At 47.6% G+C, this 24,514-nt stretch overlaps 1 protein-coding gene and 1 non-coding gene across 29 annotated transcripts in view; both read left to right on the forward strand.

Moving 5' to 3' along the window:
- Positions 1-24,514, forward strand: part of ZMYND8 (zinc finger MYND-type containing 8) — a 122,367-nt gene that overhangs the window by 82,144 nt on the left and 15,709 nt on the right. For 20 of the 28 annotated variants that reach the window (XM_025263333.3, XM_006049987.4, XM_006049990.4 and 17 more), the window contains 5 exons: positions 2,281-2,421; positions 12,425-12,577; positions 15,173-15,685; positions 20,553-20,945; positions 22,892-23,082. In XM_025263333.3, coding sequence (XP_025119118.1) covers positions 2,281-2,421; positions 12,425-12,577; positions 15,173-15,685; positions 20,553-20,945; positions 22,892-23,082 — 1,391 coding nt within the window. The remainder of the gene's footprint in view (positions 1-2,280; positions 2,422-12,424; positions 12,578-15,172; positions 15,686-20,552; positions 20,946-22,891; positions 23,083-24,514) is intronic. The other 8 variants (XM_006049989.4, XM_006049993.4, XM_006049992.4 and 5 more) reach the window with 1 other exon arrangement.
- On the forward strand, positions 7,631-7,773 carry LOC112578963. Its single transcript, XR_003103402.1, has one exon. It is a non-coding gene; the product is annotated as a small nucleolar RNA SNORA79 (small nucleolar RNA).

Below are 24,514 nucleotides of genomic sequence, written 5' to 3' on the forward strand. Positions count from 1 at the left end.
CAGGGCATTTAATCCTTCCAGTAAAACTGATTATATTTTTAAACAATTTAATTTCTCAAGATAATGTGAAATGTTTATTGAACACTTGCTAAGCACCAGTTGGCATGTATTTGCTTATCTCATTTTGGCCTCCTCACCTTATTTGCAAATGAGGTGAAGGTTTCCTGGAGACACACCTCCTTCATCCCTGTATGGATTTATCAACCTTAGCACTGTTAACATTTGAGGCCAAAGATAATTATTTGTTCTGAGGGGGGGTGCTGTGTTACACATCATAGGATGTTTAGCAGCATCCCTGGTCTCTACCTACTAGATTCCAGAGCACCCCCCCTCCCCAGCTTTGACAAACAAAAAAGTTTATAGACACTGCCCAGTGCTCCTTGGAGGGCAGAGTCACTCCTGGCTGAGAATCACAGGTTAGACGATTGAAACCAAAACCCTGGAGGTTAATGGGGAAATAATGGTGAAATTATATGATACTAATAGCAGATGATAATATAGTACTTAATAGAGATAAGGCAGTGTTTAGATAATTGATGAATTTATTTGTTCCTTATAGTTGATGAGTTAGGTGCTTTTTTGGTTGTTTTTTTAGTGACTTTAAAAAACTTTACTTATTTGGCTGTGCCGGCTCTTAGTTGCAGCACTCAGGATCTTTTAATTGTGGCATGTGGGGTCTTTAGTTACAGCATGGGAACTCTTAGTTGTGGAATGTGGGATCTAGTTCCCTGACCAGGGATTGAACCCAGGCCCCCCGCCTTGGGACATGGAGGCTTAGCCACTGGACCACCAGGGAAGTCCCCAAGTTGGGTACTTTTATCGATCCTTTTGTATTATATTATCAGTGTCCCTCCTTGTAGCCATCAGGAAAGGAGATTCAGAGACATTAAGTCACTTGCCCAAAGTCACGTAGTATGCCAGCCACAGAGCTGGGATTTGAACCTCGCTTCTGGCTCCTGATCTGTGCTTGGATCCATTGCTCTCTACGTCTAGAGTCTTTCCCACTGTGTTGTGTTAAAAATAGCATTGGCAGGTCTTGGCCCTGGAGCTGGGGCTGCCTCATGTAGGTTGACTGGCTGAACCTGATGTAGAGTTAAATCCATTAAATCTTCACTTTGAGGATCCCTGTTTGGCAGATAAGGAAACCAAGGCAAGAACCCACCAGCGAGTCTAAGCACGTGTGAAGTCCCCGGGATGTCTCAATTCTAAACCCGTCACCATCCACAGCTTTCTTGAGGTTTCCTGTGCGTCTGAGGGGATGGACAATCATTTGGTTGCCTGTCACACGTTGTTTGTTTGTTTTTTGAATGTTTGTTTATTTCAGCTGCTCTGAGTCTTAGTTGTGGCATTCAGGATCTTTAGTTGCGACACATGGGATCTAATGCCCTGATCAGGGATAGAACCTGGGCCCCCTGCACTGAGAGCGCAGAGTCTTAGCCACTGGACCACCAGGAAAGTCCCTGTCACATATTTATAGTAACAGGACAGCCCAGTAATATAGAGCCATTGCAGCAAAGGGGCGGTATCTCAGAGATTCTTGGCAGGTTCCAGTTGGCCCATTCGAATGCTTTGTTTTGTTAAATGGTTTGGTTTCTGTCCTGCCTCCCGCCACCCAGTGGACAGGGCTCAGGGGAGCAGTAAGTAGGGAATTTTAACTTCTTTTTAAATGACTTGGGCATAGGTATGACTCTGTCCTATAAGAGTTTGAAACCCAGTGAGGAGGCAGATAATTGACCAGACACTCCCTCACTTCATCTGGTGTGGAGTTTGGCTTCGTTCAGCGTCGCAGGACCTTTGAAATGGGAAGCCCACGAGCCCCCAGCGGGTCAAGCTGGCCTCTGGGGCAGGTGCCGTGGCTGTGCACACGGCCCCTGTGTCTCCCACAAACGGATGACATGCCATTTGTAAGCCTGGCTCTGGCCTCTGCATCTGGACTGTGGTGGGGGCCGGTTTAATCGCTCTTTATTTTGAGATTTACACCCGTGAATGGGCCAAACCAATTTCAGTGGCAGCTTAGCCGATTTGTCTTAGAGCTTTGTGTTTAATAGAATGACTGGGGTGGCCTTTTTCCTTCGTGGCTTTAACGGTTTAACATTGGGTTAAAGCTCTTTGCTCGAAATAAATGGCCAGCTCTTCCCGCTTCATCCCCTCCATGGTGCTCTGGGGGTCTGGTTGAAATCAAATACAGTTTCTGTACTCTCTTCTCTGCCCCACACCTACAAGCTTGATGTGTTCCTTTATTTGTAAATCTGTCTTTTAACAAGTAACCTGCTTTTTCAGCTTCACCAGCCTCCACCAAGACAGGACAAGCGGGGAGTTTATCCGGCAGCCCAAAACCTTTCTCTCCTCAAGTATCAACGCCAGTCACCACGAAAACGGACAAGACATCCACCACAGGAAGCATCCTGAATCTTAACCTGGGTCAGTTGAAATTTTGGGAAGCTTCTTTCTGTGGCAGCTGTGCATGTTTCTGCAAGTTAAAATGTCCTCTCTTTTGTGTGGTTCTTTTTTTTTAAGGTTGGTATTTTTATTTTATTTTATTTTATTTGTTTTTGGCCATGTGGGATCCTAGTTCTCCGACCAGGGGTTGAACCCATGCCCCCTGCATTAGAAGCATGGAGTCTTAACCACTGCACCACCAGGGAAGTCCTTGTGTGTGGTTCTTGAACCACTCTTTTCTCTGTGCAAAATATTGAAAAGATACAGTGGGTGGAGATGAAGAGACATCAGTAGAAGGAACTGGCACAGGATTGCTCGGCACTTGTTGAAATGCAAGGCTGTTTTATTTTGAAATACTTTAGGCCAGTGTTTACCACCTTACTTGCCCTTGACCACAGCAGCCCAGTTCTTACATGTGTAAACATGTATATTTAAAGTTATGTGTATACACATAGTATCTATTGTTTTATGAATCAGTATTTACTTTCTTTTTAAAAAAACTTACTGAGTCTCAGTAGATTCTTTCGAAAGCATTATCTCAGGTCAAAGTCTTTAACAAAACTTGGCACCAGGAATGCTAAACACTCAACTGTGAAGTTATTTTATTAATTCATTGCATCATGAGCCCGGATTTTGATTGAGCATCTGTTATGTGCTGTGCACTGTTTTTGGCCTGGGGCAGAGAGTGGTCAGTGTGGGCCTTGCTCTCTTGTGGAGCTAGGTTCTACAGAGGGAGAAATAATAATCAAACTGAAGAAAAACAAGACAGGTCATGTCGTCATGGAAGGTAAAAGGCGTTCCTTTGATAAGGGGAGAGCTGGGCAGGATGGCGGCGGGGAGCAAGAGGCAGTGGTTAGGGGAAGCCTCTGGGGAGGTGATATCCCATCAAGGGTTTGTCTGACAAGGAAAGATAACCGTTCCAGTATTAGGAGGAACATTCTAGAAGGAAGAGGAATGTCAGGGCCTTAGGATCAGTCTGAACTTGGTGTTTTGTAGCAATGGTAAGGAAGCCCAGTGACACGTCCCAGTGGGTGAAGGGGCGGAGGTGAGGTGTTGAGGTCAGAGAACACTGTGACCTTGTGGACTTTGAGGTGGGGCCATCTGGGCAGAGGAGTGATGTGACCGGGCATTTTAGAAGGACCTCTCTGAGTGCTGTGTTGGGAATTAGCCTGTGTCAGCCATTCTTCACCAGGGACAGCCCCCCCCCCCAACCCCCCGCCTTGTCCCAGGGGACACTTGGCAATGTCTGGAGACATTTTTCAGTTGTTGTAGCTCGCGGGGGAGGCTGTTGCTACCAGTATCCAGAGTGGGCCCCGCAAAGGAGATCTGCTGGGTCATGCCTGGGTGGACAGATTTGATTACAGCAGGAGAAACAGGAGCCAAGGGTTCAGTTTTCGATTTCATAAGTTTGAGATGCCTGCTAGATTCCTAGGTGGAGAGGACATGAGGGCAGGTGGAGGCCTGGATCAGGCCAGGTCAGGGCAGAACGTGTAATTCTGAGAATATTGATTTATTCGTGGGATTGGGTTCAAAACAGTAGGTCTCATAACTTAGGGGAAGGAGGGACGCTGCTGGCATGTGACTGCCGACCGGGGATGCTGCTAGACTTTCTGCAGTGCACAGAGCAGTCCCCACAATAGAGAATTGTCCAGCCGCGATGGGGGCACTGCTGAGGCTCAGAGACCCTGGCCCAGAGCATAAAGGAAGAGTGAGAGGCCGGGGCCACCGGCACACGTTGGTGTTTAGTCGCTCAGTCGTGTCTGACTCTCTGCAACCCCACGGGCCGTAGCCCCCCAGGCTCCTCTGTCCATGGGATTTTCCAGGCAAGAACACTGAAGTGGGTTGCCGTTTCCTTCTCCAGGGGATCTTCCCTACCCAGGGATGGAACCTGAGTCTCCTGCATTGGCAGCCGGGTTCTTTGCCATCAGGGTAGCCCATTCGCGCATGTAGACCTTAGGAAAAGTGAGTGGAGGAGACTGAGAAAGGAGCAGGAGAAAAGCAGAATGCAACGCTCGGGGTGTATGATCCGGAGCCCTTTGAATACACCAGGTTTTAGGGAGGGAGGGCAATGGCACCCCACTCCAGTTCTCTTGCCTGGAAAATTCCATGGACGGAGGAGCCTGAATGACTGAGCGACTTCACTTTCACTTTTCACTTTCATGCATTGGAGAAGGAAATGGCAACCCACTCCAGTGTTCTTGCCTGGAGAATCCCAAGGACGGGGTTGCCTGGTGGGCTGCCGTCTATGGGGTCGCACAGAGTCGGACACGACTGAAGCAACTTAGCAGCAGCAGCAGGGAGGGAGAGGAAGCCACCTGTGTGGAGTGATGCTCCAACCTGAATTCACAGACTCTGGTGGTCAGTGCCTCTGGGGTCATCTTGTCCTGAGATGCCATTTTCAGATGGAGGAGCTGAGGCCTGGAGAGGGGGCCCTAAGGGACTGGGATTGCAGAGGCAGAGGTGGCAGGGCTGGGGCGCATCTCTGTCCCCACGGAGGCCGAGGACATGTTCACCCCCGTCACCTGATTGTCCGGCCCAGAAGTGACAGGACAGGCTGGGCAGTGGCTTGAGGGGCACCCACTCAGGTTGGCTGGTGGGAACTCCTTATTTGAACACATGAGGACCCATGTGCGCCCCTGGGGATCACTCCCGTTCTCAGCAGTGTGGTTTGTTTTCTCACACTCTGCTCCACACCCTCAAAAAGAAAGCTGTATGTAGGCGTTCTCACGGTCACCCTTCCTAATTGCCAGTCATGCGTGGCAGGACTAGCTCCTTCCCTAAACAAGGCTGTCCTTGGGCATCTGTGCAATGCTCTGGGTCTTTCTGTTTGACTTGAGTCATGCGGTGGGAGAGAAACGTTTTCTCCTGGCGTGTGTATTGGTGGTGGGCACAGCGGAGTCCCAGGCTCTCTTTGCAGAAGCTCCCTGCCAGCTCCTTCCATTCCTGGGACATAGGCTTCATGTCAGTGGAAACAAAAGCGTTGGCAATGTTGGCAGTTTATGGGCTGGCATTTCAGTTACCCGATGCCAAGAGGATCAGATAGGGACTGGTGAAAAGTGCTGTGAATGGGTAGAAAAATCAGAAAGTGGAGGGAAATAATAATTCTCATGGCACTTGATGTCTGGCATCCCTGTAACTACTTTGAGCAGAGAGAGGTGAGAGTGCCAGGGATAATAATGACATTATTCTGTCTAACAAAATAGTGTTTCATTAAAAAGAAAAACAAAACCAAAAACTAGAAAAGGCAAAATTATACAGATGGAAAAAAGATCAGTTATTGTCTGGAGTTGGGGAGGGTTTGACTGTACATCACAAAGGAACTCTTTGGTAGAGGGAATTGTTCTGCATTCTGTTTGTCCTGGTGGTTACTTGCATCTGCGCAGGTGTTAAAATTGATGTATTCTACAAAAAGTGAATTTTACTCTCTGTGTTTGAAAACTATTAAAAAATATACAGTGACCTTCAAGGTAAGGTAATAGCACCATTGCACAGAGAAATAAAGTTACCTCCCAGGATCACACATGGTTTGTGGTTGAGTTTGGCCTTTAGATTTGGGTATGTCTGCCATGTGTAGCTTGTGTTTTTAACCAAGACACGTGAACTGCAGCGCTGCAGGACGGGGCATATTTTCACTTTCGTGGGCTCTTACCGCTTACTGCTGTACGGTTAGTTGGCCCAGCTGTAGGGGTCAAGGGTCAGGTGAGGATTTGGATGGCAGTGGAATGAAGCACAAAGTGCGTTTTTCAAGGAAGCCGCTCCCACCCATTGAACTTGTGCTGTCCAGCCCTGAATTTTCAAGAAAACAGAAATCCAGGTTTTTAATATGAACTCTTCTAGGTTTTAAAAGTTGACCATCAGTTTCATTAAAAACGTCTGTTTGGGGATTTCCTGGAGGTTCAGTGTCTAGGACTGTGCTTTCACTGCCAAGGGCGAGTTTGATCCCTGCTCAGGGAACTTCCCTGGTGGCTCAGACGGTAAAGCGTCTGTCTACAATGTGGGAGACCCCGGTTCGATCCCTGAGTCGGGAAGATCCCCTGGAGAAGGAAATGGCAACCCACTCCAGTACTCTTGCCTGGAAAATCCCATGGACAGAGGAGCTTGGTAGGCTGCAGTCCATGGGGTCACTACAAGTCGGACATGACTGAGCGACTTCACTTCAGGGAACTAAAATCCCAGCAGCAAATTAAAATAGATAAACAAGGAAGTAAGTAAGTAAATAAACCAAGCCACCCATCACCTTTTAGACCAAAGAAACAAGTACAACCAAAAATATAGCCAGCCCACTGGTTAGATACCAGTTGGATACTGTTACGGTTTATTTTACAGCATGACGGAGGGGAAGGCCCTGCTTGCTCTTACACTGCGCCTCACTTGCTGTCTTGGGCCCCTTCTTCTGCTCTAAAATAAGGAGCCAAGTTAGGCAGATGGTTCTGGCTCCTTCTGTGCCTCTCTGGCAGTTAATAAGATGAGTCCTGAATAAGAATGTGCTTGTGGCACGTGGTGGGATGGAGGTGGGGTGGGGTGTGTGTTTCTTTCCTTCACCTCGACTCCTTTTTGCTTTTTCTGGGAACCTTCTCTCCTCCTGTCTCATGCACGGTGTTTGCTTTGGGCTCAACAGACTCAGCAGTTAGTCATACTGTTAGTGACAAAATGTGCCTCGATGCCCCGTCAGAGATGCCGATGATGGAACGTCCTCAGACCCGTAAACCTCTAGTTTATTCTTCCACTGTTGCTGTCGCCAGCAGGAGGCAAGACTTTGGAGGCCAGGCATTCTTTGAGGATGTGGATGCAGGGCTGGGTACCCCGGTTGTCCAGATGTTGTCTTGATTTTTTTTTAAGAGTGAATAAGGTGAGGAAGATCTCTGCTTTACTGATTGATAAGAGCATCTGCCCGGGTGTCTTGTCTAAAGATATTGTTCCTTTGAAGGAACCATTATCTTGTGCCTCCTGAAAGACCATTCTTTATAGTCTGCCTATGTCTTTTGAATAAAGGAGTTCTTTTTTTTTTTTTTAAGTTTAAAAAGAAGCACTTATATTTTTGTTTTAAAACTTTTTGTGGCGGGGGGAGGTGCATGATTCATGGCATGCAGGATCTTAGTTCCCAGATCAGAGATGGAACCTGTGCCCCCTGCAGTGAAAACTTTGTCTTAACCACTGACTGCCAAGGAAGTGCCCTTAAAGCATTTTGTTGTGATGGCTGTTTCTCTTGTGGCTGGAGCCTTTGGTCGTGGGATTTTAGTCTGTCATATGTCTAAGCTGGCTTGTCTTCTCTCAGGACACCACAGGGATGGCTCGGCTGTTAGTGTGTTTTGACTTGTGCAGAATCACACGATTGAAGAAAAAAAAGTGTTTTTATAAGTAATGAATGCACACCGGTAACAAATAGTCAAAGTACGATCCCATGGTCTGTAGCCCGCCAGGCTCTTCTGTCCATGGAGATTCTTCAGGCAAGGATAGTGGAGTGGATTGGCATTCCCTTCTCCAAGTCAAAGTACAGAAAGATGAGTAATGAAAAGGCAGTCTACACCTGTCACCTCTGATCACCTGTTCCTCTCTTCATCCTCCCCCTGCTGCCTGCCGAAAAAGAGAGTGACCAGTGTTGGCTCCTTTTTTTTGGTCCATCCTCTGCCCCTGTTGGCTCTATTTAATCTCCTTGGAGAGCTCTTTTAGACATCAGTCTGGGTGATCTGGTCCCCAGTTAGCAACGTCTAGACATTTTTGAATCAGGGAGTCCAGGTCGGGACGCTGCACTGTGTATCTCATGTGGGATCTTAGTACCCCAACCGGGGATCAAACCTGTGCTGCCTGCTGGAAGGTGGAGTCCTAACCACTGGACCTCCAGGGAATCCCCTGGGCCCCCTTTTATTGTCCCAGCTGGGACATGAGTGCTACTGCCATCTAGCGGGTGGAGGTCAGGGTTGCTGTCAAACATTCTGCAGTGCCAGAACCTCTCCTGGCCCCCTCCCCCTCCCCGCTAGGCCCAAATGCCCACACCAAGAAGCCCGAGAACACATATATTAGTATTTGCATTTCCTTTCCTCCTTTTCTGCCCCGCACCAGCGCTCATGTCCTTGACTGACTATTTTCCTTTTTATTAAACAGATGGGCTTTCCATATCACCACACAGAGAGCTATGCTGCTGTTATTTTAGTGGCTGTATTTTATTCACTTGAAAGGTGACCAGTAATTTATTCATCCAGGCACTTTAGTTATTGAGTAGATCTCCATTTTTGCTGTTGGAAACAGCTGTGATGAAGACCCTTCTGCCCAGGTGGTAGTGAACAGGATCTAGAAACAGGATATGTTCCTAGAAGTGGAGCTGCGGGTCAGAGGCCTCGAGCTGCTGACATTTGGAAAGATATTGCCAGATCGCCCTCTGAAGGGTGGTTCTGATTTATGCTCCCTCCAGCAATGTGAGGATCGTGCCTTGTTTCTCTAGCATGGGTGGTTTTTTTTTTTTTTAATCCCTGGTTTCCATTTATAGCCTAAGCTGTCTTCCTATCAGCTGAGAAGTTCAAAATGTTGACAGCCAGGGTGGATTCTGCAGATATTCCCGATATAGAAGGGCAGAGGTGGAAGGAGTCCTGATAAGCTACTAGGAGCTAAGTGAGAAAGAGAAGCTCATCTTTTCTCCCCGCGGAGGACAGTTGTGTCCACACACAGCTGAAAGTTTGAGAAAGATAATTACATCTGGCTTAACTCCTGAAGGTCCGCTCTCAGGGACCCTGGAGCAGCCCCCTCCCTGGCTTTTGGTGGTTTCTCGTTAGAATAAACATCACAGTAGAGAAGTGCTTTATCTTTTCATTCTTCTTGATTATGAATAATCAATCTGTAGGCTAAAGTTAAGAGATTGCCCTTACATAGACACACAAAGGAGGCAACATGCCCTTTAGGCCTCCCAGGTGGCTCTGTGGTAAAGAATCCACCTGTCAATTCGGATTCCTGGGTCAGGAAGATCCCCTGGAGTAGGAAATGGCAGTCCATTCCAATATTCCTGCCTGGGAAATCTCATGGACAGAGGAGCCTGGTGCGCTGCAGTCCATAGGGTTGCAAAGAATCAGACATGACTGAGCGCACGTGCAAAAACAAAACAAAACAACGCAGTGTAGACACACACAGGTGCACACACGTGCTCATACTGGATTATTTTGGCGATGTGTAGATCTGTTTGTATGCACCCCAAGGTTTCATACAAGGTGCATAAGGGTTAAGGCTAATCATGAGGCATTTTCTTTCCTCACAGACAACGTTGGTCCAATCCGGGGGTTTACAGCCTTACCTGCCAATTGTAAACACCTGGGGAACCTTTATATGGCCAGTGCTCAGGCCTCCCCCCATGCTGGTGAATTCAGTCTCTGGGGGATGGGGCCAAGAAGTCAGGGTTTTGTTTTTTTTTTAAAGCTCTGGACTGGACAGTGAGCAATTCAATGTGCAGCCAAGGTTAGCAGTCAGGGGTCCACAGTTTCCAGCCTGTGGACCAAATCTGGCCCCCAACTTGTTTTTGTAAATAAAGTTTTATTGGAATGCAGCCACATTCATTTAACACATTATTTTATGGCACTCAGCAGAGCCTATACACCTGCAGAGCTTCATTTATTCTGTGGCCCTTTATGGAAAAAATTTGGTTGACCCTTGCCTGATATGGTCAGTTGTGTTTTTCGGTAACGGCTGTGTGGAATCTGTTAACTACACAGGAATGTTGTAGAGGACAGGGTGTCCTCCTGTAACGTAGGCAACACCGCCGTCTCCTGCTTCTCCACTTCATGGAAAGTATTTTTGTGAGATACTTCTTTTCCAACTTTATGCTTAAAAAGGCTGCCTGCAGTTTCCCTCTGGAACGCAGTGCTTCTTCTTTTCTGAAAGCAGAAATGACGAGACGGGCCTTGCATCTTCCCCCTTTTACTGTCGTGTTCTTGGCTCAGCAGTTGAAGTCCTTAAGTCCTGATCACACTGTTGTTTAATCAGATCTTCCTCTTTTCTCTGTTCCCCAGTTGTCCTTTTTTTTCTTTTTTTATCTCTTTCACTCTCTCTGTTTACTTTGTAAGATGCCTCTCCAGTAAAATTGAATGAATATTCTTCCCCCTCTGAAGTAGTTGTGCATTCAGCCATTCTCCTTGCAAGCATCTTCAGTCCTGGCCCCCAGAGGCTCTCTGAAGGTCCCCTGATCAGCTTGTGCACGCACACCAGACAAACACATGCGTGCACACACAGGTCAGTTTTTTTTAGAGCTGTTGCTTTAATGACAAGGATGCTGTCCCTGTTTGCTTTGAAAGCTCACTTTTGGAATCTCGCTGGTGGCCAACCCGAAGTGTGTCTTTGGGAGAGGGCTCTTCCTAATCTTACCTCGTTATGGTGATAAATGAAGTTGGAGCAATTTGTGACTCCAGTCGTCTATGAGTGGGTTGTGTAGGACTTTGGGGAGACTACCTGTGGCCCCTTAAATGGGTAAATCTCTGGTGTGTGGTGGTAGGAGCATGCCCCCTTCTTGGGTACAGGGCGGAATGCAAGGGTCATGTTAAAGGGAAGAAGGAAGGCTTTGGAGGAGCCCTGCAGTCCAGCACTCAGTCTGTATCTTGGTCTTTGTACCAGGTTGGTGGCTGGAGGTGGCCTTCTGGGTGGGGGTAACAGAGAGATGGGAGAAGTCAGGTAGTGAGAGCGTAGCCGGTGGAACTAGCTCACAGGTGGCTCATCTTTGTTCTTGATGGATCCTTGAGGGATCCCACATCCTTTCTGACCCTGACCCGCTTTCAGGGATTGAGAAGAGGCGCTGGGCACCCCCCACCCCCTTATCAGACCCCAAGCGCATTCTCTGCTTGGGGTCTTGGAGGCGACGTCAGGGTGAAAGACCATTCCTCCTTCCTGCAGAGTCTCTCACTGTTTCCTGGCCTTTGCTAACTTCCACCATTTTGTCCCCTTTTTATGTTTTGGGGAGTAGCTAGAGGAGGCAGCAGAGGAGGTAGGGAAGGAGTTCAAGACATACAAGCTCATGGATCCTTTGGAATCTGGGCCAGCTTGGTCGTACAAAGACCCACAGCAGCCATGGGGTGGGGGTGGGCAGTACCTCTGGACCTGAGTCATTAAGCAGAGGCCTTTGCCTGCAGTCAGGGTGAGGCGGAGTTGACATCTTACTGTAGCAAGAAGACACAGGTTCATGTCCAAGACTAATCGGTCCCCATTCCTCAGATAGATGCCAGGAGCCAAAGGGAGGTACGGCATACCGGCTGGAGGGTCTGCCCGTCTTGTATTTCCCCTTTCCTTAAGTATTTATTTGTTTATTTGGCTAGGCTGGGTCTTATTTGTGAGACGCGGGATCTTTGGCCTTCCTTGGTGGCATGTGAACTCTTAGTTGCAGTATGTGGGATCTAGTTTCCCGACTGGAGATCGAACCTGTGCCCCCTGCATTGGGTGTACAGAGTCTTAACCTCTGTACCACCAGGGAGGTTCCCGTTTACCGTTTCTTTCTAATTTGAGCTCCAGACTAGGTCGGCGAAGATCGAAGTGTCTGTGGTAAAGGAGGAGCTGGGCTCCTTGTCTTTAACAACATGTTCTCCGCAAGGCTCAGCGCCTCTCTCGGTTACAAGCCCTCTCTGATCTGGGCCTGAAATTCAAAGCAAACTGGCCAGACTCAGTGTCACTTTATCTGCTGTTGTTGAGGTTGAACATAATGTAACCTTTGGCTTTGGAGGATCCACAGTGATGCTGAGCTTCCTAGAAACCAACGATCTGGCTGGGATTGTGCATTTTCTGTATTGAAAGCAACCCAGGTGATAGTTCAGTAGAAACCGGCCAAATGTTCTCTCAGGCTCTTATCGCCAAGTCAGCCCAGGCCGTCGAGTAGATAATATTGTTGGGATAAACAGACACATTTTAGGTTTTTTCCCTCCTGGGCTCAAAAGTGTGTTTTCGAGAAGAAGCTGAGTGATGAGCATAATTCACTAGTTCCCTCCAGTGCTTGATCTCATGAGGGTGTGGTGGTGTCTTCCAGATCGAAGCAAGGCCGAGATGGACCTGAAGGAGCTGAGTGAGTCTGTCCAGCAGCAGTCTGCTCCTGTTCCACTCATCTCTCCCAAGCGACAGATTCGCAGCAGATTCCAGCTAAATCTTGACAAGACGATAGAGAGTTGCAAAGCACAATTAGGTATGTGTCTCGGTTTGCTTATGTCATCATCACCATCGTTACTGTCTTTAGGGGGACCACCTGGATGAAATGAAATCCCGATCCTGGCTGCTGTTTGCGCAGCAGGTTTAACTTTGGTGTGTTTGTTGAACAAAAAATTATTTCTCATGGCAGAATATTTCACATTTGCTAGATAATTGTTCAGTGGGGTATTTTGAGTTTGTCAGAGTGCATTCTTTGATTGTGGCAGCCTGCTGATTCGAGGTGCCGCTTGTAAGAAAGTTTGGAAGCAGGAAGAGCCTCTTGAGTTTGCTGTTGTGCTTCTCTGCACATGTCGGTGTCTCCACTTCAGCATCATGTGTATCCCACAAGTGTCCCCAGCACAAACCCTGCCCCTCCAGGCTGGGCCACACCCCCCTGTCCCCGCCCCCGGCACATACATCCTGTTTCTGTATCTATTGTCCCCTTTCCTCGTCCCCATGCTGCCTGCCTTTTTACACTGCCTACCTGAATCCTATCCCTAAGGCTGAGCTTGGGCGTCACCTCCTCCAGGAAGTCTTCCTTGACTGCCCTCCCCATCTGCCCACCTCCTTTGGTACTTTATGGCTCCAAAGCATCAGTGGTCCTTTTGTGTGGGGGTACTCCTCCCAGTCTAGACTGGAAGCTCCTTGAGGGCAGAGAGGTTTGTCTTATAAAGACATTATAAAGACTAGCCTTCTCCAGGGTTCTTGGTCTTATACACATAGTGATGCTCTAGAATGTTTGTTGAAGAGGTCAATGAAGTCAGAAGGTATTTATAAGGAAATAGGGGGTGGCTGGGTCTCAGTAGAGAAAGCCAGTCCATGATGAGATTTCCATGTCACTGGGTGCTCTGGACCTTTGGCTGAGAAAGGAGCTAGTTGGGAGTCACTTAGGCTGTCCGAGGAAAGCATTCCTTGCTGGGTTGTCCATTTGGTTAGGACACTGAGTGACATGGATGAAATTTTGCAGGGTATATCCCTCTTGGGTTCTTCCAAGCAGCTGGTCTAGCTCCTCAGTTTGTTATTGTTAATAAGGATTTATGGAGGACTTCCCATGCCTCCTGCACTGTGCATAGGTTGTCCTGGAAGTTTGATACTGTTAACAAACCCATTGTACAGGTGAAGAAATGGAGGTTCAGAGAGGAAGTTCACTCTTTCAGGGTCACACAACTAATAGAAGCGGGGGAGCAGGATCTGAATTCATACCCTCTGGGCTCCAGTGTCCAAGCATGTGTGGTCCTGCTCGCCAGCCTGGTGTCCAGCCTTTAGTTACCAGTTGCCCAAGCCCTGAGATCAGAAATTAAACCAGATTTGGTTTTTAGATTCTTTCAATTTGAGCCCTGGAGGAGGTGGATATAATTCACTCCTGATCCTGCTGGGCTGTTTGTGGCTCTTAGCCTTTTACAAGTTTCTCTTCCGTGACCCCACTCATGGTAACCATTGCTCTAGAATGAAGACAATACAGAGTTGATGGGGATTTCCTCTTTTCAGAATTGTAGGGTATGGGATTACTTACCTCCAGGTGGATGACGCTCACTACCGAGAGCAGGAAACCTGAATAGATTAAATGAAACTATTGTAGAAATATAGGCTTTTGCCCATTTGGGCTTGTGTATATAGGAAACTCCTGCTGTTCTATCGTTTCTCGTTGTGCTTGAGACATGGAAATGGGTAACTTTGCTCTGCACTCGGTTACAAGTAGAGAAACAGTAGAAACACAGTGGTGTTGACTCTGCCTCAGGGCGGGGAGCCCGGTGGGGGCTGGGCAGCTGGGTCACTGGAGACAGTGCTCCCCAACCGAAAGGGGCCAGTGGTTCTCAGCCCCAGCCAGCCTTGCAGGCCTGTGACCCAGAGTGGCCAGGGCTTCTGCTCTTGCAGCACAAGCCTAGCATCTTAATTTTTGTGTGAAACTTCCCGATTTATGAATTGGCCAGCACGTTCTAAGTTAAAAATAACAAATAACACAATGTTGGAAAGCACTGAGTCAAACCATTGCTTCCTAAATAACACGTCTGCTCATGTGGCTCATGGGCTGTGAGTTTGCATCCCATGCTTTAAGCCTTGGCTTATTTCTTTGAGTCCTGGACACAAAGGGTAAAAGACTTAATGCTTTGGGAATTCGTGGGAAGAGCCCTAGTGGTGACTCGAGCCCATGTCTCTGGCCCCGCCTCTCTTGATTTTCTTTGTGTCCCAGGACAAGTGATTTCTCAGGGCCTCTTTTTTTCTCATCTGTAAAATGGATCAGTTTTAACAACTCCTTTGTAGCATTCCCTTCCATCCCTCCCGTTCTCTGTGTCCCAGTGAGTTACCCATGCTGCCAAGATTGAGCTCTGGATAAATTAGAAATTCGTGTTGTTTGGTCCCATGTCATCTTGGAATGTCAGTAACTGAAACCCTCAGCAGACAAGTTCCATTTGTCACCTGTAGTCAGCTGCAACTTGAGTCTACTGCTAACCCCCACCAGGCCAAATGTGATGCAATGTGAAATGTTTCTTTTTTTTATTCCAGCGTTGGGCGTGGAAAATGTTTGCGTTTTTTTGGTCCTGCTCTTTATTCTGTGACTACGCCACATGCTGGGTTTTCTTTTTGAATTTAGGCATAAATGAAATCTCGGAAGATGTTTATACGGCTGTCGAGCACAGCGATTCGGAGGATTCTGAGAAGTCAGATAGCAGCGGTAGTGACTCGATCAGTGATGAGGAGCAGAGGTCCCAGAACGAGCCAGAAGATGCCGGAGACAAAGAGGGGGCGCGGATGGACAAAGAGCCATCTGCTGTCAAAAAAAAGCCCAAATTGCCGAACCCAGTGGAGACGAAAGAGGAGCTGAAAGTCAGCACGTCACCAGCCAGCGAGAAAGCGGACCCAAGCTCGGTCAAGGAGAAGACGAGCCCCCAGCCTGAGAAGGACTTTTCAGACAAAGCAAAACCCTCGCCTCATCCCACAAAGGATAAGCTGAAGGGAAAAGATGAGACAGATTCCCCAACAGTGCATTTGGGCCTGGACTCCGATTCAGAGAGCGAACTTGTCATAGATTTAGGAGAAGACCACTCTGGGCGGGAGGGTCGAAAAAATAAGAAGGAACCCAAAGAACCGTCTCCCAAGCAGGAGGGTAAGTGCTTGCGCCCGTTTCCGGTTTCTTGGTTTGGTGTGAGAGTGCCACCTTGCCGTTTGTAGTATCATGTGTCATGTCACGCTCTGACATCGTGAAGGGTGGCACAGCAAAGCTTGGATTGGCTCCTGGTCACCTAGCTTAGTTACTGAGTGGGACCAGGCCTTAACCTGGGCCTGCCCACCTTGTACCTTCTCAGTACCCGATGTGGTTGATGTTGACACAGGAAAAGAAGTCTCTTAGAGAGTAGTAGTTGCTTCTAACAGTCAAGTCATTTTGAACCTAAGCAGTTTCTTTTCCAGTGTGTTCACTTACATGCCTAAAGTGTTTGTCAATGTTAAGACATTGAACAGGGCTGAAATTGTTAAAAGTGTTCAGTTCAAAGACCTTGATGAGTTTATTCTCCTTTACCTCCCCTCACGCTGCCCAGGCATCTCAAAACACATTTTCTTACTAGAGTATAAGACCTTTTGGGTCGGTGGCACCAGCCTGCTGAGTTCTTCTTAAGGCCTCTAGAAATCCAAGGGGGCATTATTGTATGATGCCCACCTGAGCCCGTGTTCTGCCATATTTGCATTTAACTGACATGGGCCCGAGGTTTCTCAGCCTTGGCACTAATTGACTTTTTATGCTAGATAATTCTTTGTCCTGTGTATTGGAGGATGTTTAGCAGTATCCCTGGATGTCAGTAGCATCTACCCAGTGGTGGCCTTCAAAAGGGTCTTGACAAAACAAAATCGCCCCTAGTTCTGGACTACTACCTAAGTTCTCCCTTCGCTGCTGTTAGGGACCAAACTAGCAGTGGCTGGTCTCAAACCCACTGCATCCCAGGCATGTTGGCGGACCACCCAGTGGAACATGGGAATGATTTGAAACATGTTTGGCCCATGGGCGAAGCAGTCAGCAAATTTCTCAGCTGGCTTGGCAAGTGGGTGGTGAGGGATTCCAATATACCCAAGAAAGATAATGAAGAATTAATTCAGGGTCCAGGAGTGACATGGCCAAAAGACAAATTGGAGGTTGCAGCCCTAAAACCTCTTGTACTTTGTGGGTTACATAAGGGGATAGCCAGGTTTAATTCTGTGGCTCAGTGGTAAAGAATCCTCCTGCCAATGCAGGAGACGTAGGTTCGATCCCTGGGTTGGGAAGATCTCCTGGAGAAGAAAATGGCAATGCACTCCAGTATTCTTGCCTGGAGAATTCCATGGACAGAGGAGCCTGGTGGGCTATAGTCCATGGGGTCACAAAAGAGTTGGACATGACTTAGTGACTAAACAGACAACACACAACTTCTGACAGGAGGTAACTTCTCAGTTATGTATCCCCTGGGGATTTCTTAGTCTGGCTGCTTAAACAGGAGGGGGATGGGCTTTGAGCATCTTCCTTCTGTGTTTGTATCAACATGAACTGTTCTGGAACCTCAGTTCCTGCAGTTCATTGAAAGAGGATGGAATATCTCTCAGTGATATAAGGCAGGAAGAGAGAGAGGCAGTTGAGTGGGTCAGGAAGGATGGATTACTGCCCTATCCCTTAGAATTATGAATGGCATCTGAAACATCCATTTCTGTGTGGATTGGGGTTTGAGGTACCACTTCTGATGCTGCAGAAAGCAACAGGAGTAGCAATTATTCCATGAAGTTTGTGGAATTGTTGGGTCCCAGATGGCAGTGTTCTTATGAATGATACATTTATACTATTCCTCTCTTTCTGGAATCGATCTTTTGTTTGGTTGTGGGATTTTTTTGCTCCTTCCAGAAAGGATTTGTGACATACTGATAAAATGGAAATCAAGACATCAGTGAGAAAGATGAAAATAGAACAGTGAGAAATCTGGGGAAAGTTTGTATACAGAAATAACTATTTCAGCCTTCAGAATTAGCAAAGCTAGGCTTCCACTTTGGCTCCGAGCTTCCTGGCAGTCAAAGCGAAAAGGGAAACACATATGAGTGCCCTAAAAGATCTCCACCTAAATAGAAAGCACTCCAGTTGATAAAATGAAGCTGAGCTGTTCCTCTCACTGGTATCTGGAGCAAATTTCTTTAGGAGCCCCTGAGTGTGTGGTGGGACTTTCAAGCAAAGGATGATTCTGAAACATAATTCAGTTAGAGGAACTTTGCAGGGGTTGAAACCCAGAGCCACCTGAGGATGATTTGCGTTATGAAGATTCAACTTCGTGTCCAACTCTGCAGTTGAGCATCTTTTCAACAATGTGCTTTCACTTATGAGTTTATTAAGTGAAAGGTGTGTTGGAGAGTGCTTGGTGACCTCCAGCTGATCTTCAGTTTGGAGTGCAGCTTATACACAGAATCTGAATCCTCAGATAGAAAGACGGCTGTTCTAGCTAGAGATCCCAGAGCAGAGGCTAAGGGAGCTCACTTCAGGACCTTGACTATGCTTACCTGGGTCACATCAGTCATTTCCAGCCTTCTCTTAAAAAGTCCATTTTTAATGTACAGGACAGCAACCTGAGTCTGATAGAAGTAGGTTAGTTGGGTGGGGTCGTTTTTGGAGTGTTGACCTTTAAGAAATTCACTTCTTTTTGAGACTGCAGGTGATTATACGCTCCCAAATTTTTAGGACAAATGGAATTTTCCATGGCCCTTCCTCTTCCTACCCCTACCTCCAATAAACCATCAGCATCCTCTAGAAATTAAAATGTTTTAGTGTCTAAATGAAACACCCACCCCCCCCACCAAGAGTGCATCAAACCTGGAATTTTTTTTTTTTTTAATTTGGAAAAGAGCTCCAAAGGGACTCTTGCAGAGCAGTTACCCATCTACAAAGCCAGCTGTTTGCTTTTGCAAGATAAGAGAGAGAAAAAGACCTTTTGTGGTTGCCCTTTGCCCAAGGAAGGTTCAGGCTAACTAATCAACAAGGCAGTATATTTTTTAATCACATGGCAGAAAAGAGAGGCACTAAAGATGCTTTTGCAGGTTAGAAGCCCTGCCTGTGGGATCTCTGCTTTTTTAGAAGGGCTAAGCTCAAAGCCACTTTGCCCCGGAAGGGGAAGGGGCAGAGGCTGCATCCAATATCTGGAAGGTTGTCCTGGGCAGGGATGGGGGCTCCTCACTGTAGGTAGGGATCTTCTCCCAGCCCTGCCCTGTGTTCTTGCCCAGGACCTTGGCTGAATTTTTCCCCAGAGGAGCCAAGAGGGCCAGTCAGTTGTGATAACCACCGAGACACCCCCAGCCCCAGGCAGTAAAGTCAGCCTGTCAACACTCCTTTCTTTTCATACTCCTTGGTTTTTCCAGACCCACCGTTAACTGAAAATTTCCCCTAGAATGATCAAGAGCTCATGTCTTTTCTGGGTGATAGAAATCTAAAAATGACAGGCATAGAGTCACACGTCAGAAGCATGCTGAGCCCCTAAAAAAGGTGTAGTCCTTATTAAGGGCTTCCTTGGTGGCTCAGCTAGTAAAGAATCCACCTGCAATGCAGGAGGCCCAGATTCTTTCCCCGGGTTGGGAAGATCCCCTGGGGAAGGAAGGAAAAGGCAACCCACTCCAGTATTCTTGCTTGGGAAATCCCACAGACAGAGGAGCCTGGCAGGCTAGTCCATGAGACTGCAAAAGAGTTGAACACGACTGAGCGACTTCACTTTCAGTCCTTATGAAAAAGTGTTTGATGTCCAGGCACATCGTCTGAGATCAAGGATGCTGACTTGCACCCGTGTTTTTTGTGTGAATCCCGGGGAATCCTCTCTGGGGATGCAGGTTTGTCTCTGCAGGGCCTGGGGCCCCCGCAGTAGTAACTGACCCCCTCCCCCTTATAGACGAGCACTCGTGTGGTCATCCCCTCTCCACCGCTCAGTGCTTCTGGCTCTAACTTGCCTTCTGACCAGCCCTTCTCACTGCCTGCTCTCACTCACCAATATGCTGCCGATTCCTGGACATGTCTTGGCTAAAGTGGTTCCCCTCCAAATTCTCCCTGCTGCCTGTTGACATCCTGCCCTCCTCCCTTACAGCCCAGCTCCTCCCAGAAGATACACTCCAAAAGGCAGCTTTTTTCAAACCCGAGTCACTCGCATTCATTCTTTTTGCCATACCCAAGACCTGCTCATACAATTATTGACTTAATATATTTTTATTTGAAGCAGCAGCTCTTTTTTTTTTTTTTTTAAATTGAACTCAATTTTGGACTTAAACTAGACTACCACACAGTAGGTGAAACAGTATTTTGTGCTCTGCATAAAAGACGTAACAGGAATAACTGCAGTCAAAACAAAACCAAGGCTTCTAAATTCTCCATAAATACCATTGTGCTGGGGAAGGTTCTGGCCTTGGGGTGGAGTTCCCTTGCGTGTTAGGTGTCAAGGCTGCCAGGACCGCACTGAGACTATTCTGGAAGGAATTAGAAGAGATGAAAGATAATACTCTTCTTTCTGGGTGATTCATTGTTATTGGCCATTGGGAGGCTGTCTGGTTCCTTGGGGTATATGCTCTGTAGGTTTCCTGGCCAAGGAAAGGATTTCCAGATGGACTTTGGCTAAGTCTTTCTCAAAGTGCTTACTGAACTCTTAACTTTGTAAAACAAGGTACTTGCAGTGATTCTGTTCATCCACTGGGTCATCGACTAGCAGGTGGGCAACTCCAGACCAGGGGCTGGGTCATGTTGGCCTCAGTCCCCCGGAGGCCTTGACAAGTATCTCAAATGTGAGCCAGCACGTAACCCAAGGAGGCTGATGTTTTACGCTAGAACCTGCTGCAGAAGTGGCCTAAGCATGTAAAGTGACAATGTGCCCATTCACGGGGAGGTCCTTGGCGTGCTAGCCTGGGATGGTCACCTAGAACTCGCTGGCCTGGAGACCCTGCAGGTTAGCCTGAGTCCCATCTACTTTCTGTTTTGTTTTTTCATGCCTTGGCTTCAGTCGTAGGTAAAGCTCCACCATCCACGACAGCAGGCAGCCAGTCTCCCCCCGAAACGCCGGTCCTCACCCGCTCATCCTCCCAAACTCCCACGGCTGGGGTCACGGCCAGCACCACGTCCACGGTCACGGCCCCGGCCGCCACTGCCGCCGCCGCCGCCGCCACCACCACGGGAAGCCCGGTGAAAAAGCAGAGGCCGCTTTTACCGAAGGAGACTGCCCCGGCCGTGCAGCGGGTCGTGTGGAACTCCTCAAGTAAGTTTCAAACGTCCTCCCAAAAGTGGCACATGCAGAAGATGCAGCGCCAGCAGCAGCAGCAGCAGCAGCAAAGCCAGCAGCAGCAGCAGCCTCAGTCTTCCCAGGGGACGAGATATCAGACCAGACAGGCTGTGAAAGGTACCGAGCCTCCCCCTCTGCTCTCCGTGGCGCCCGCTCCCTTTTCGCCACATGGACAGGAGAAAAATCGTCCTCGTTTTATTTTTTCAGTTCCCCTTGGTTGCCTGGCCACTGTACCCTGGAGGCCTGACACATTCCATTTGGCATTATTTTTCAAAGTTGTTTTGTAGCTTGCTTTTTGTACTTTTCTTTTTCCTTTTTCATTTTATAAACGGTACATGCACGTCTTCTTAGAAAGGGGTGAAATAGATGCCTAGACACACAAAAATCTGTTGTCTTGATTGACTTTCTATTTCATTCTCCACCCTTTCTCTGAGGTTATTGTTAACCATAAGATCTTTTTTTAATGCATGTATGCATATATATTTATGTATATATATATATGACTTCATAAAAGTATTACTTTTTTTTTTTTTTCTTTTTGGAAACATAAAAATGGTACCATCCTTGCCTTTTTTTTCCCCCCACCCATCAGCATGTTTTGGAGGTCCATCCATGTCAGTACATAGAGATCTCCCTGATTCTTTTGGACTGCTGCGTAGTATTCCAGTTTATTTAATAAAGTATTCCCCTATGGATAGACATTTAGGTTGCTTCCAGTTTTTCCCCGTTGTAAACAGTGCTGCAATGAATACCTTTGTATAAGTTTCCTTGTGCATGCCCGTGTACCCCTGGGCATTATTTTTGAAAGAGTACAGTATGAGAAGTGGATAGTAAAGGATACCTTAATAAGTAGGGATTAGCCTCTCAACGCAAGAAGATCCAGCCTCAGGAATCGTTGCTGAGGAGCGGAATGACAGCTCCCAGCAGGAGGCTCCATCTGGGCTGACGTAAAGCCGAACAAAGCACTGATCTGATGGGTGCTAGTTTGTCCAGCTCTCGTGAGGACTGACACAGGGCTTGTTTCCTGGGGAAACCCGCATCGAGATCCTTCGTGGTTGGGCTCCTTGATCGAAACTCTCATGTACTGAGTGCACTATTGTGAGTAGAACTCTTAAGAGGTGCAGCAGGTTGTGAAATGAAAGAGTAGCCAGATCTTGAACTGGGCCCCCAGTGAAACCCTTCAAAGATTGGGGTGGAAGGAGACTGAGCGATTGGACACACAGTGTTGGAGTACAGCCGGAGTGATCCTGCTGTCTGAAGAGTTGCTGGGGCAGAACCGAGTCTGGGATCTTTCAGGTTGGGACGGTCAGTTCCAGTCTCCTGGGTTCATAGCCCTTAAGTATAATGAGCCATCCTGGGGAACTTGGGAGCTGGCGAGAAGGAGCTCATTGATGGTATGGCTCCTAATTCCCAGATTGTTCTGTTAAAGATAAACAAAGCTGGCCACTAGTTGAAGTGGCTTAGATGGATTTTAATCTGCTATATACTGTTGCAGTGGGGCGAAACGTCTGACATGAACTGAAGTCAACTTGAACGTGTACACAGGGGACTGGGGTTTTAAAGGGAGAATTTGGGAACAGGGAGGGAGAATCATGGGGGCTCTGTAGAGTCAGAAAGGGACAGTTTTACACAAAGTGGGAAGGGGGTGTTGGTCCATGTGAAATGTCTGGGTTTGCTGACTCTGGTACGTCTTGAAGGTAGGCTTCTGCCCTCCCACAGAGACTGGACACTGGGCCCTGTCATTAGGTGGTGACTGGAGCAAATAGGCAATTCTATTGGCAGCCTTGAGTTTTCTTAGGTGGGGACTTTAAAGGGGTGGGGGTCATCCTAGGGATGCAGCCTTGAGCTGTTGGAAACCGTATTAGTCCTTATAGACCCAGATGGAGGTCTCACTGAGAAAGGGCTCGGAGGAACCTCGCTTGAGTTTGGCCGACGAGAGAACTTTTGTCCCTTAAAAGCAGAGAAACTCGAATGGTGTGGATTGGGCCCTGCTCCCACCACAGCTTCAAGCTGGGGTAGCCTTCCTGAGGCAGTGGGGTGACCAAGAACCTTTGCTTTCCCAGCTGTCCAGCAGAAAGAGATCACACAGAGCCCATCCACCTCCACCATCACCCTGGTCACCAGCACCCAGTCGTCGCCCCTGGTCACCAGCTCAGGGACCACAAGCACCCTCGCATCGTCGGTCAGCGCAGACCTGCCCATCGCCACCGCTTCAGCTGATGTCGCTGCAGATATCGCCAAGTACACTAGCAAGGTGAGTGCCTGCGGCGGGATCGGGGAGGACCAGCCTTGGATCTTTCCAGGAATTGAAGGGGACCAGGAGGTGGTGGAGTTTCTTCCCAACTTGCCTGTCCTCTTGGCGTGTTCCTTGTGGAGGCGTGTGGTGGGCAGGCTCGCCTGTTCTGTGTTCACTTGTGGGCACCCTCTCCATGCAGGTTCTGTCGTCTCTCTTTTAAAATTTATTCTCTTGAAGTATAGGTGATGTACAATGTTGTATTAATTTCTACTGTATAGCAAAATGATTCAGTTATATACACATATACTTTTTCATATTCCTTTCCTTTATGGTTTATCACAGGACAATGGTTGTAGTTCCCTGTGCTATACAGGAGGACCTTCTTATTTACTCTATGTATAATAGTTTGCTTCTGCTAATCCCAGACTCCCGATGCATCCCATCCCCGACCCCAGCCCTCCTCTCCACTTCTCTCTTAATTTGCCAAGTGCTTTTATGCTCACTGTTGAATTCGGGCAAGTAAAGCTTGCAGCTCTCCTCGCTGTCAAATGAAAGTGCTCTGGAGTGATATTCAGGTTCATGTCTGTGGAACCCAGGGAGTGAAAATTACCACCAGAGTTGCAGCTCCTTGGGGAGTCCATTCTGCTCTCTGCTGGGGCCTAGAACAGTGCTTGATGCATAGTTGTACAATGAAAGCAGGTTGCTGCCTAACTTCTCATTGGGCTTCTTATCAGCACCTTTTTTTTTTTAAATGCGTACAGTTTTTTAAGTCTTTATTGAATTTGTTGCAATATTTGTTTTATTTTCCTTCTTTTAAAATGTTTTGGTTTTTTGACTGCAAGGCATGTGGCATGTTAGCTCCCTGACTAGGGAATCAAACCCGTACCCCCAACAGTGGAAGGCAGAGTCTCAACCACTGGACTGCCAGGGACGTCCTCACACCCATTTTATAGATGAGCACGCTGCGAGCTAGCCAGGCCATACAACTTGTCCAGGGTCACATAAACCGTGAATGTATAACTGGCATTTGAATGGTAGCAGCCAGGATCTAGAGTATCCGCTTAACCCGGCTTTGAGCTGACTTGTGAATTCACACCGGGCCTGCTGACCACAGTTGTCCAGTGTCCACAAACCTATTGTTCTTACATGTGGCTTTTTAAAGCAGCTGCGCTTGAGTCAGTGTGGCTAAAAGAGATAAAATCCAAGTCTTGGGGTAACATCTCTTTATTTAGTATTTCTGTTCCCCCCCTTTTGAATAAAACACAAGAATTTTTATTGAGTCCCCGAGTTTCGGAACAGGAAGGGTTCAACTGTTAGGTATGGTTGCATCCCCAGGGTTTTCATCTTACCTGTTCATCACCTTGAACTAGGACTGACTTCATATTTTTACTTATAGTGACTTAATAGAAGTAAAATTAAGTCTAAACTCACCAGATCCTGTTCTTCAAGG

The sequence above is a fragment of the Bubalus bubalis genome, chromosome 14, assembly GCF_019923935.1.
Source record: "Bubalus bubalis isolate 160015118507 breed Murrah chromosome 14, NDDB_SH_1, whole genome shotgun sequence".
Taxonomy (NCBI): domain Eukaryota; kingdom Metazoa; phylum Chordata; class Mammalia; order Artiodactyla; family Bovidae; genus Bubalus; species Bubalus bubalis.